Genomic DNA, 13811 nt, shown 5'->3' with positions numbered 1-13811 from the left:
TGCATTGTGTTTGGTTCAGTTTGCTATTATTTTATTGAGGATTTTTGTATCTATGTTTATCCGAGATACTGGCCTGTAGTTCTGTTTTGTGGCTTTATCTAGTTTTGGTATCATAGAATGAATTTAGAAGTTCTTCTTTCTCTTCTGGTTTTTGGAATAGTTGGAGGAGAATAGGTATTAACTCTTTAAATGTTTGGTAGAGTTCACCTATGAAGCCATCTGGTCCTGGACTTTGGTTTGTTGCAAGTTTTTTGATTACTGATTCAATTTCATTGGTGGTAATTGGTCTCTTCAAATTTTCTATTCCTGTTTCAGTTTTGGTAGGTTACATGTTTTTAGAGAGGCATCCATTTCTTTCAGGTTGTCCAATTTGTTGGCATCTAACTTTTCATAGTATTCTAATTGTATTTCTATGGTATTGGCTGTTTGGTTTTGTCTTTTTTGAGGAGTTTGGCTAGAAGGTTATCAATTTTGTTTATATTTTCAAAAAACTAGCTCCTGATTTCTTTGATCTGTTCTATTGTTTTTTTAGTTTCTATATCATTTATTTCTGCTCTGATTTTTATTATTTCTTTCCTTCTGCTGGTTTTGAGTTTTGTTCTTTTTCTAGCTCCTTAGGTATAAGGTTAGATTGAGATTTTTCTTGCTTCTTAAATAGGCCTATATTGCTATAAACTTCCCTTAGAACCACTTTTTCTGCATCCCAAAGATTTTAGATTGTTGTGTGTTGATTTTCATTTGTCCCCATGTAACTTTATATTTCTTCTTTGATTTCTTGCTTTTAGTAGCATGTTATTTAACCTCCATGTCTTTATGGTCTTGCCAGATTTTTTCTTGTGGTTGATTTCTAGTTTTATAGCATTGTTATGAAACTAGATGAAAAGATGCATGACATTACTTAAGTCTTTTTGAATTTAAGACTTGTTTTGTGCCCTAATATGTGATCTGTTCTGGAGAGTGTTCCATGTGCATCAAGTGAATATTTTTTGATAACTTTGTGTTAACTGGTTCTAATGATTTATACATAGTTTATTTTGATATTTAAAAAGTGAAATGAATGGAAATTCTTTATACCTGAAGGCTACTAAACATTCAGTATGATTTGATTTAGTGGGGCCACGAATATAAATACATGTGGAACATCAAAACTAGTGAAAAATATCTGCAGAGTCTATACTTAAAAAGTAAGTACTTTACCCTCTGCTTATATAACAAGTCCTAGTTCTGTGTGCAACATCAGCAGTATCCTGGAAAGTATCTTTTCCAGGTGGAAAAGACCTGAAACTTACCATTTTGGGAGAATCTGATTTTCCATTAATGGTGCTATAAGAGTTAAGCAAGCAAATGGTAGTTTAAAAAAAAAGATAATACCAGTTTAATTATGTTTATTCACATAGTTGCCATTAAAAGGTTAACTCATTCATAAACACGTTTCTTCTATTGCAATATCCTTTGCCTCTTATCTCTTAACAAATAAATCCCCAACACCTAGCAGAAATGTTAGTTATACTGCAAATGCAGCACATTAACTATTTTTAAACCTTTAAAATATGGCTTATGAACAGTTTTACAGAGCAGATTGCCTATTACTATGTAACATTAACAGATCCATTAACAGTACCATTTTGGATAGAGTTGGCATTTTTGTCAAGAAGGTATTTTAAACTACTTAGAGGAATTTTTATGGTGTGGAATTTCACTTCTTCATAAAATGTTATCTTCAGTACATTTTTAAATCAAGCCAGAAACTAGATCCAGCTCTGGGAAAACACTAATTTTCATTGTACACATCATGTAAACACTGCTTTGAACGTCTATGCAGATACTCTTCGAAAAGAAAAACAGATTCTTGTTCTGGATCTACATCAAAACCTAGATTACCTTTGTACAGTAACATTTATTTAAAAATTTGACAAGAATATATTAAATGTTGGCAAAAGTAATAGCACTCAATTCGATTATACATCCTAGCTCTCACAGAATTTGAGCCCACTTGTCTCAAGTTCTATCAGGACAGTCTGTTTCATTGATCAACTGAGATCCAGCATCTGACACAGTACATGGCACAAGGTATGTGTTCAATAAATATTTCAATGTTGAACTTTTTAGCAGCAAGTGAAAAAAAACAGATACAACTTTGAATAAATGGCATCAGATTACCAGTTGTCTCATGACACAGCAATAGGTGCTTTTTGTGAAAATTCTAGGATTACTTGTAAGTAGATCAATAATTAGATAATTTCCTCTCAAACTAAAGGAAATCTCATAGTGGAGGGAGGGCAAGAGAAGCCATAACATTTTATCTCCCAAAGCTAATGTGTAAAAACATGGAATATGAGCTAGTGAAAATTACCATGATATTAAAAGCAAGGCAATTCCAACTAATTGTGTTTTGCATATTTATTAAAGAATCCATTTTCTGACAAACCTCATAATACTGGATGAAAATATTTTTAAAAGGTTTTACCAAACTCCTAATAGAATACATCTAATCAGTTCATTCTTATAGTCTCTGATTCCATGTTAGAGTTTTAAATATGGAAGGAATCTATTAAGACTAAAAACCATTTAAAAAAAAAAGTCTCTTCCCTCAGATAGCTATTGGATAATTAATACATTTGCAACAGTATCATGATTTTGTCCAGACATATGTATTTCACCCAGAACTGTCAAAATTAACCTGAAAATCAATTAAATGAAAACATCGATAATTTCAAAAATGATTTGAACTTCTTAAATCAATAGAGCCATAACAGTATTGTCCTCTGAAATTAGAAAATTCTAAGCACATATAAAAAACACATTTACCTACTTCAGTTAGGTCAATGTCAGGATTTATCAAAAATTCTCCATCAAAATTTTTTAAAAATCTTGATTTTTAGGTACTATAAAAAATATACCCTAATTAAATGATATATGTTGGTCTGACCAATTCCACAAAGTTAGGAAAGAGAAGGGAAAAAAAAATCTTGTACAGTGAAATTTCAAATCTTAAACATTTAATCCTTTATTTGAGCTTACCTCTCTAAATTTAAAAATGTATCAGTACTCTTTGATACCAACTATAAGCAATGTAGAAGTATAAATTCTGATCAGTTTAGTCCATCCATTCTCTAACACAGTGAACATCTTTTTTATCCAAATCCAAAAGAAGAATAATGCAAATCTCACTTCCTTGGTCACCTTTGGAGCTCAGGGCCAACCAGTCTCAACAATAACCAAAATATGTAGCTTTATGATTGGTAGTCTGTTTCTGCAGTGAACATATTTTCCCAGTAATCAAAATCTGTCATCTGAGGAAATTTTTCATTACTCTAGAATCACAGTTCGAAGCTCATCTTCTTTATTGATCATCATCGAGGCAATTGCTCCATCATTAAACTCAAAAGAAGTACCTCCATCCACAACCATGCAGGCATCCCAACAACGAGATCGAACACATACCCTAAGCAGAAAAAACATCTCATTAATATAAAGTTTTCTTAACTTTAAATTATGATTTCTTTAAAACTTTAAAATTATGATTTCTTTAATTTTCATTGAAACTGGCAGATCATTCAGCCTTGATTTTAAAAATCAAGTTGTTCTTTGGTTTGAGAGAGTAACTGTATGTTATCAAAATCTCAAAATTAAGATATTCAGGATAGCTCCATTCACCCAAACATTTTTAAGAGAACAAGTTCAGACTTGATGGAACTCACAGGCTTTTTTCATATGACAAAATGTTGAGTTATTACTATTTTAAGTACTAATATTGAGAATGTAACTATTTTCATGGATAATTTTGACTTAAGAACAAATGAAGAGGCACAAATGAACAGCTCAGTGAACACACCTGTGCAGCTTTCATCACCCAAATGAGGAATCAAATGTTCCCCAGCTCCCCAGAAGCTCCCTCACTGCTCTCCTCCAGTCTCTACCCTTAGGCCATCCTTCCCACACATGCTCACTACCCTAATTTCAGTCACCATAGTGGTAATAGCTCTTAAACTTTATATAAATGGAAGAACACATAGGTTTGCTTTGTGTCTAGCTTCTTTTGCTTGACAGTTTGCTTGTGGGGGCACCCAGGTGGCTCAGTCAGTTAAGGGCCAGCTTTGGCTCAGATCATGATCTCATGGTTCATGAGTTCGAGCCCCATGTGGGGCTCTGTGCTGACAGCTCAGAGCCTGTTTCAGATTCTGTGTCTCTCTCTCTCTCTTTCTGCCCTTCCCCTGCTCATACTCTCTCTCTCTCAAAAATAAACAAAAAAGTATGCTTGTGAAATTCATCCATGGTTATTACATATAGTAGTATTGTGTTGTGTTCATTTTCATTGCTATATGAAAACATTTCCGTTGTGTGAAAATACCAAAATTTACGTACCTCCTCTATTCATAGACATCTGGGTTTTTACTACTGGAAGTAGTGCTACTACAAATATTCTTAAGCATGTCTTTTGTTGCAGACGTTTGTGTGTATACATTTCTGTTGGATATATACCTAAGAGCGAATTTGCTGGGTCACTGTGTGTGCTTTATTCAGCTTTGGTAGGTAACTGCCAAACACTATGCCAAACTAGTCCTAAAAATACTGCATGTAAGTTGCAGTTACTCCCACCTTACCAACAACTAGCACCTTAGCTATTCTGGTGGGTGTGTATGGTATCATATTATATAGTTTCAATTTGCATTCCCCACATGAATAATAAGGTCAAGGATGTTTTTCATACACTTAGCCATTTGGATACCCTCTTCTGTGAAAGGCCTGTCCAGGACTTGGGCAATTTTTCTACTGAGTTGCCTTTTTCTTAATAGAGTTGTAGGAATCTTTACAATATTCTGGATAGAAGTCCATTGTTGCATATCTATCACTCTGTGGCTTGCCTTTTTTTTTTTTTTTTTCCCCTTAATGGTGTCTCCATTAAGAAAAGTACTTAATTCTGAATAGTTCAATTTCTCCATCTTTTGTTAATATTGTCCAACTGCCAAAGTCATGAAGCTTATTCTGTTTATATGAGCAAAATTTAAATGTCTTTGTAATTTAACCTAAATTGAGTACATAGATTTGTTGATTAATCAAAATTAACTTTCAAATGAGTGAAAGGAATTTGTTTTTCCTAGAAAAAATAACCATATTTCAAAAAAGAAAATATGCACACTATATAAGTAGCAATTCATAATTAAACTGTTCTTTGCTTGCCATGAGACAAATGACATTTTTTCATAGTTTTGTTTAGAAAATTGGGCAACCTTTATAAAATAAATTATAAGGTTTTTTGATATCTTCCCTTCAAACAAAAATCAAATTCAGTAAAGGCGAGGAAGGGGGAGGTCACTTTTAGGAAAAAGCTGAAAGAAATGAGTCCTACTCTAAAAGTTTACGGCTTTACAAGTTAGGTTTTATATGAATATTTGTCCTGCTTTTTTTTTTTTTTTATCCAATAGCATATAAAAAAAAAAGTTGCTTTCCAGTTTCTTTTAAAGTGATAATTTGATCTTATTCTGTCTTAATATATGAAAACAACAAATCCATATCACCCAGTTAGATAATTATGCCCCTTCTATTTACTTATAGTTTCTCTAAAATGGCACAAGTTGGGAAAGGAAATATTTCCTCCAGGGTATATATAGCACGATGCCTCACTAGTTCCAAAATCCCTACTTTTCCTACTAGATTAAGTGTGAATGAGTGAATTTCATCATACTGAATACTTTAAAACCAAAACCCGTTTATAATTACAAGAGATGGAAGCATAGTCACAAGCTGGCCTTTGGAAGCTTACTTTGACGTGAAGCAGCGCTGACGACTGCTGGAGAAAACTCTGTTTGCTATTGGTTCTCGAATACTGAAAAGTATTTTTGGTTCTTCTGGACTATAGAGCAGCGATTCGTTATATTCATTTGTTACTATAAAGGAAAAAAAAGTATTAGCACATTCAAAGAAAGACAGTCACTTCTGAGAAGTGCAAAATGAAAAATGGATGCTATGCTGTCCCCAATTTAAATGCAACTATGTTTCAAAGGTCTGTTTGGCAGAAACTTTCTTGGAACTCAGAACACATTCCATTAAAAGAACAAAAAACTTTATAAAATGAGGATTAGGCTTCAAGATAAGGCCACCAAAGCCCCTGACACATCAGCTGGAGACATACTGGGGAGTGGGCTACAAAACCAGTAATTAAACAAAAGTAGAGGAACTAACTTGGGGCATTCAAAAACAGAACCTGAGTTGCCATAGTCCCTTGCCAAGTTCCCTTCCAAAACACCATGTCAAAGTGTCCATAAATATTAAGTTAATTCTCTTGATTAAAAATGCAGTCTCAAAAAATTACAGGTAATACGCTTTCTCTAATGAAACTCTCATTACACAAGACATTTTTAGAAATCTTTGGGACCTGCTTTCTAACCAAGAGGCACATGACAGTTGGTAGGCAAAACATAAATTGGTCAAAAACAATTAATTATACAAGGAAATCAGGCTTGAAAGAACGTATAGTGGAACACCACATTAAAACATTATAAGACGGTCAGACAATCCACCTTATTTACCAAAATTTTGTTTAAATTATTTGGCTCCTTGAAAAAAATCTAATTTACTCTCAAAAATTTGCTCCTCTGGGAACACACACACTCAAAATGTGCTAGCTACAGGGCTGTCTGGCTGCGTCCAGTGGGTAGAGCATGTAACTCTTGATTTCAGGATCGTGAGTTCGAGCCCCACTTTGGGCATAGAGATCACTTAAAAAAAAAAAAAAAGTGCTAGCTCTGAAGGTAGTTCCAGAAATGTAACAGTGACTGCACAACTGGCATTCACCATTGTTTCTGAGGACAGTCAAATCTTCAAAGGAATAACATTCATTCAGTAAAGTGGAAAAATCACTGTATTTTATGTATACCCTTAAATTAATTTACATACCCGATATAAATTTCAGTTGTTTTATATACGTTTTAAGTTAAATTATTTTTTGAAGTTTTTTATTTTGAGAGACAGTGAGCGAGCATGAGCAGGGGAGGGGCAGAGACAAAATCCCAAGCAGGCTCTGCACTCTCAGCACAAGCCCAATGCAAGGCTCGAACTCATAAACTATGAGATAATGACCTGAGCTGAAATCAAGAGTCGGATGTTTAACCCACTGAGCCACCCAGGCACCCCTTTAAGTTAAATTATATAATGAATCAACTACTGTAAATGCCTAATTTAACTCTAACACAGATTTAAAGCTAATGCTAGCTCATAAGCTGTGATCAAAATAATCGTTTTGGTCTCAAATTGAGAGAGGGAGAAAATCCGTTTTAGACAGTTGAAAGGGACTTCAGAGATTTAGTCCTGTTTTCAAACTATTAAAGGCCAACCATGTCCCCCAGTAAAGTAAGTCTTATGTGGAAATCTAAAATACACACATAAATGAACTGGCACTATTCAAATACTTTATTGTGTATTGCTAAATTATTTAAAAGGCAATCAAAAAGAGTGAGACTATTTTGATAACTCTTAAATTCAAGTGTCTGTGTTTATGGATGCCAGCTGCAGTCTTACATTTGCCAATATCCACTTTGTGTATTTGGTTTTGGTTGTATATGTTGAACACCCTTACATAGATAAGGAGATGCACTATGAACAAGTTTGGATTTTTTAATAATCTTGAAAACTTAGGATACTCTTCAATTAAACAGAGACAACAAGAGAATCTTTAGTTTGAGGTCTGTACAAAAATGATTCTGGTACAGGAGAGGGGATTTTAGTGAGTTAATTTCATAAGCAAATCAAAGGAATGTGTTTTTCCAATTTAAGAATTTAAATATTTAGAACAGAAAAACTTGAAGAATAAATTTGAAGAACCCCCTTAGGTATTACCAATCTATCTCTACTTCATCCTTTTATAGTTCAAGAAGTAGAAGAATGGAACCACAGTCTTGCTCATATTTCCAGTGAGTGACTGGTTGGTCTGGGATTAGAGCCCAGGCCTTCAAGTTCCCTGATCAGTAGTAGTCTTTCCCAACAGTGCTGGTTCTCTCAAAGGAACCCTGAAGTAACCGGGCAGGAATAGAAAGGAGAAAATTAAAGAGAAGATTTTAGTGAATGTGAAGATAAGCATTCACAGCTCAGTGAACTCCTTTTCATTCAGAGGATATTAATGGCACACGGAGTTTAGGTAAACATTTCCCATTTGCCAGATCTGTATTTTTCTATATTTTCCTATCCCCCAGAATATGTATGTAGTTAAGAGTTTTGGCACAGAGGTTATATTTCATAGTTCACAAAAATCTAATATAAAGTCCAGCTCTAAGCATTTTATTGTTTAAATATACGTAAAGGTATTATATCAAGGGCCTGTTTGAGTCAAAAAAGTACAATGCTTTGCTAATTAGACAAGTATACTTCATAATAACATCCTAAAGACTGATACAGAACTTGAATGAAATTGTTAGTAATTATGATCATTAGTCACTGACCTTTCTCTACCAATTCTCTGTTCAATGGAAGACTTAAATTTCCTTGTCGTTTTGCTATTGAAAAAGGAAAGGGTGGAATATCTTGATTAAATAATGTCATAATAGCTAACATACAATAAAATATGTACATTATATAGTACATTATAATTGTAACATAAATAGCTATTCTGGTACTCACCAATATTTAAAACATCTTCCACAGCCTGGGTCGCAACCCTGTTAATATTGAATGACCTAGAAAGAAACACCATGTAAGTTCTTTGTTCTCATTCTAAAAACACACTTTAAATTAAAAAGGAATTATCTACTTAATATACAGAGAACTCTTAGAAATTATCAAGAAGAAGCAACCAAAATATGATAGCTACTTCACCCACTTTTAAAAAGTGGGCAAAGTAAACGGTTTATAGGCTTATATGAAAAAGCGTTCAATCTTACTCCTACTTAAGGACACATAAATTAAAAACTGATAATGTATGAAAGGTATATGAAAGACATTCTCATTCATACATGATGGCATTATGGAAGTTGCAGTTGGAAGGCAATTCTTCACTATTAAAATTTTAAATGAACATATTACTCATCCTAATTTATCCTAAAAGATACTTCTATCTATAGTACACAAAAGACATGTACAAGGATATTTACTGAAGCATTGTTTATAATAGCAAAACAACTCATATCTGTAGGAAGCTGGTTAAATATGTTACTATGTAGAGATTAAAAAGCATAAAATAGAACTGTATGTGCTGATAGAAACAAGTTTAAAAAAAACAACAGGCATTATGTAGAATATGTGTTTTATATATATATATATATATATATATATATATATATATATATATATATAAATAGGTTATATATAAATATATATATATATATAGGTTGTGCCTGGAGATTAGTACTAGATATATGAAATGAAAGACTAGCTTTTCATTTTAAACCCTTTTGTACTATAACATTCTTTCATGTTTATTTATTTATTTTGAGAGAGAAAGAGCATGAGCAGGAGAGGGGCAGACAGAGAAGGAGAGGGAGAATCCCAAGCAGAGTCCAATGTGGGACTTGAACCCACAAACTGCAAGATCATAACCTGAGCAGAAATCAGACACACTTAACCTACCGAGCCACCCAGGTGTCCCTGTACTATAACCTATTTTTAACTTGTAAATATTTCTTTAAATTATAAAATAGAAAAGACGGGAAATCCTTTACCAGTGTGATGCTTTGCTTAAACACTTAAGAACAAATGTTAACACAAACACGAATCACCTAAAAGTAGCTCTGCCCTTGGGTCTACAAAGAAGGTTAAGGAAAGGTTTTTGGGTTTTGGGTTTTTGGGTTTGAGAATTGCTACAGAATTCTCACATGGCCTCAGTAGATAATCTCAATGAACAGCAGCATAATGACCCAAACAACTCTATAAACATAATTCAGTGGCTCTTAACCTTTCTGAGGAGGGGAAGTAATAGATAACTCTTGCATACACTTCCAACCCTATGCCCTTCACGTTTTGAGAAATGTGATAACATTTAGGGCATTCTCTTAAAAATGCAGGTAACAAGTTTTATATTAAAAATTTGGGGTCATTCACACACCAAATCCCTATGCTAAAAAAATCCCAAATCTGGCCCTTGCCTATTCTATTTTTCACCATATTCTATTTTTCACCAGTAAGTGTCCTGACTTTTTTACTGTTCAGCGTGAAGTTCGCAATACATATCTCATCATAATTAGTGTCTGCATAATTACATACACACTGCAAGGCATTTGCGGCACTACCTGGCTCATGGCAAGAACTCAACACCGAATGAAAGTATCAAATGAAAGAGATATGCGTGAATTATATTCTAATTGACATTATTAGAAGATATGGTTTCAGAATTTTATTTTAAATTAAAAGTCACATACAATAAGCCATGTTTATTAGGGTTCCACTGAATTAAAATACTGAAGATTTAATTTTTCTTTAAGTTTTTTTTTATTTTGAGAGCGAGCACATGAGCCCGCGAGGAGCAGAGAGGTAGAGAGCAAATCCTAAGCAGGCACCGTGAGGCTTGAAACCACAAACCGTGAGATGATGACTTGAGCCGAATTCGATAGTCAGACACTCAACCAACTGGGCCACCCAGGTGACCCTTGAAGACTTAATTTAAGAGAACAAAAGTCTTCTATGATTTGATCAAATATTCCTAGAATTATGATTTATTAGGGATATCATAAGCCAACCCAAACTAAGTCCTCTGAATTGGGGTTAAGACGAATTTCCTATGGTTGTAACCTGGATCTCAGCCAATTCACTCTCCCTTTAGGAGTGGTTTATATTCTACATCAAAGACAAACTATATGCTTAAACAGGTATTAGCTAACACATGATGCCTTTATTCTTAGGTCTACAACCTTTACCATTCTAAGAGTTTCCATTTGAAATCAGATAAAACTTCCACTAAAGACAATCAAATTAAAGACAAATTGAATCTCGTCTCTTCTTTAGCTAGTAAAGCTTTCTCTCTTCACTTAAGAACACTTACCCTTAATTAAGTCAGCTAAAACAGAATGTATAAAGGAAGGGAACTGGGAAAAGTCTTTGAAAAAAACACACAGAAATATATGTGATTGCACTCAGTAGTACTTCTCCCAGTGAATGTAGCAAATCGTGTTCCATGCTGGGAAGAGGACTGAGATGACAATGGGACAAATCAGAGACAACCTGCTATGCAACATAACCCCTACATCCTATATCCTGTGGAGGAATTTTGGGAAGTGCAAAATGGGAGAGCTAATCCCCAAACCCTTCGTGTGTGTGTGTGTGTGTGTGTGTGTGTGTGTGTGTGTGTGTACTTACATGCATACATGCATAGTTAGACTATCTTTTCCATCCTTTCTTGCCATAAATCCATGTGACTGAGTTCTAGCTACAGGAATGAGAGTAGATGTCATAGACAACATATCTAAGACTGTCTCATAAGCCTGCCACATGTGACCCTCCATGCTTTTCTTCCTTCTGTGGCTTCATTTAAATGAGTAGAGTGACTTCAAGAGCTATGTTTAAAAGATGGTTGAGGCAGATGATGCAAAAGAGCCTGGATACCTGGAGTCACCACTTTGAGACCCACCTCCCAATTGGGAACACCCACTTGGACTTTATAAGAACAAGAAATAAACTTCTATTGTGTTAAGTCACTGAGTGGGTGTTTATCAGTTATTACAACTATCTTATCCAAAGTCATACATTTCCATATTTTATAGTCAAAGCAAGGAGAGGGTCACATAGGAAAACTTTTATCTCCTAGTATCAAGAATTAAAAGAAGAGTAAAAGTTGGCACAGGAACAGACACTCAGATCAATGGAACATAACAGAATCCAGAAATGGACCCACAAACGTATGGCCAACTCATCTTTGACAAAGCAGGAAAGAATATCCAATGGAATAAAGACAGTCTCTTCAGCAAGTGGTGCTGGGAAAACTGGACAGCGACATGCAGAAGAATGAACCTGGACCACTTTCTTACACCATACACAAAAATAAAATGGATGAAAGACCTCAGTGTAAGACAGGAAGCCATCAAAATCCTCGAGGAGAAAGCAGGCAAAAACCTCTTTGATCTTGCCCACAGCAACTTCTTACTCAACACATCTCCAGAGGCAAGGGAAACAAAGACAAAAATGAACTATCGGGACCTCATCAAAATAAAAAGCTTCTGCACAGTGAAGGAAACAATCAGCAAAACTAAAAGGCAACCGACAGAATGGGAGAAGACATTTGCAAATGACGACCAGATAAAGGGTTAGTATCCAAAATCTATAAAGAACTTATCAAACTCAACACCCAAAAAACACATAATCCAGCGAAGAAACAGGCAAAAGACATGAATAGACACTTCTCCAAGGAAGACATCCAGATGGCCAACCGACAAGTGAAAAAATGCGCAACATCACTCATCATCAGGGAAATACAAATCAAAACCACAATGAGATACCACCTTACACCTGTCAGAATGGCTAACATTAACAACTCAGGCAACAACAGATGTTGGCGAGGATGCAGAGAAAGAGGATCTCTTTTGCATTGTTGGTGGCAATGCAAGCTGGTGTAGCCACTCTGGAAAACAGTATGGAGGTTCCTCAAAAAACTAAAAATAGAACTACCCTATGACCCAGCAATTGCACTACTAGGCATTTATCCATGGGACACAGGTGTGCTGTTTCGAAGGGACACATGCACCCCCATGTTTATAGCAGCACTATCTACAATAGCCAAGGTATAGAAAGAGCCCAAATGGCCATCGATGGATGAATGGATAAAGAAGATGTGGTATATATATACAATGGAGTATTACTTGGCAATCAAAAGGAATGAAATCTTGCCATTTGCAACTACGTGGATGGAACTGGAGGGTATTATATGCTAAGTGAAATTAGAGAAGGACAAAAATCATATGACTCCACTCATATGAGGACTTTAAGAGACAAAACAGATGAACATAAGGGAAGGGAAACAAAAAGAATATAAAAACAGGGAGGGGGACAAGACAGAAGAGACTCATAAATATGGAGAACAAACAGGGTTGCTGGAGGGGTTGTGGGAGGGGGAATGGGCTAAATGGGTATGGGGCATTAAGGAATCTACTCCTGAAATCATTGTTTCACTATATGCTAATTTGGATTTAAATTTTAAAAAATAAAAAATAAATTAAAAAAAAAGAAGAGTAAAAAAAATAAGCTATTCTATTCCTTTCTTTCCAGTGATTCCTAAGGTCTACAGAATTTAAAGTCTGTCTCCACCATTTATTAGCCATATGGCTTTGGGAAACTTCTGAGACTTTGCTACTCTATTAACGAAAATAAAATCACGTATTTCCAGGGGCACCTGGGTGGCTCAGTCAGTTAAACGTCATGATCTCATGGTTCATGAGTTTGAGCCCTACATCAGTGCAGAGCCTTCCTGGGATTCCCTCTCTTCCTCTCTCTCTGCCCCTTCCCCTAATCGCACACATGCTCTCTCTCAAAATAAATTAATAAACTTTAAAAAATAATCACCTACTTCCAGAGTATTTTTGAAAATTTAACATATTTAGCTCAAAGAAAGTGCTTAGAAATGGTAGTTCAAGGGGCATCTGGATGGTTCAGTCAGTTAAGCATCTGACTTGGTTTAGGTTCAGGTCATGATTTCATGGTTTTGTGGATTTAAGCCCCGCATCGGGCTCTGCAGTGACAGCATGAAGTCTGCTTGGGATTCTCTGTCTCCCTGTCTCTCTGCCCCTCCCGCACTTGTGCTGTCTCAGTGTCTCTCAAAATAAATAAACTTTAAAAAGGGGGTGGGCACCAGGGTGGCTCAGTTGGTTAAGCATCTGACTTCAGCTCAGGTCATGATT

At 35.1% G+C, this 13811-nt stretch overlaps 1 protein-coding gene across 7 annotated transcripts in view; it reads right to left on the bottom strand.

Annotated features, from left to right (window-relative positions):
- Positions 1-1370: 1370 nt before the first annotated feature.
- The window catches only part of NADK2 (NAD kinase 2, mitochondrial), a 48955-nt gene continuing 36514 nt past the window's right edge, over positions 1371-13811 (bottom strand). For all 7 annotated transcript variants that reach the window (XM_042996426.1, XM_042996433.1, XM_042996456.1 and 4 more), the window contains 4 exons: positions 8614-8669; positions 8436-8489; positions 5765-5888; positions 1371-3445 (listed from right to left, as the gene is read on the bottom strand). In XM_042996426.1, coding sequence (XP_042852360.1) covers positions 3310-3445; positions 5765-5888; positions 8436-8489; positions 8614-8669 — 370 coding nt within the window. In that variant the 3' untranslated portion in view covers positions 1371-3309. The remainder of the gene's footprint in view (positions 3446-5764; positions 5889-8435; positions 8490-8613; positions 8670-13811) is intronic.

The sequence above is a fragment of the Panthera tigris genome, chromosome A1 (assembly GCF_018350195.1).
Source record: "Panthera tigris isolate Pti1 chromosome A1, P.tigris_Pti1_mat1.1, whole genome shotgun sequence".
Taxonomy (NCBI): Eukaryota; Metazoa; Chordata; class Mammalia; order Carnivora; family Felidae; genus Panthera; species Panthera tigris.
Note: the sequence above shows the minus strand (reverse complement) of the source record. Positions and strands in the feature narration are given on the sequence as shown.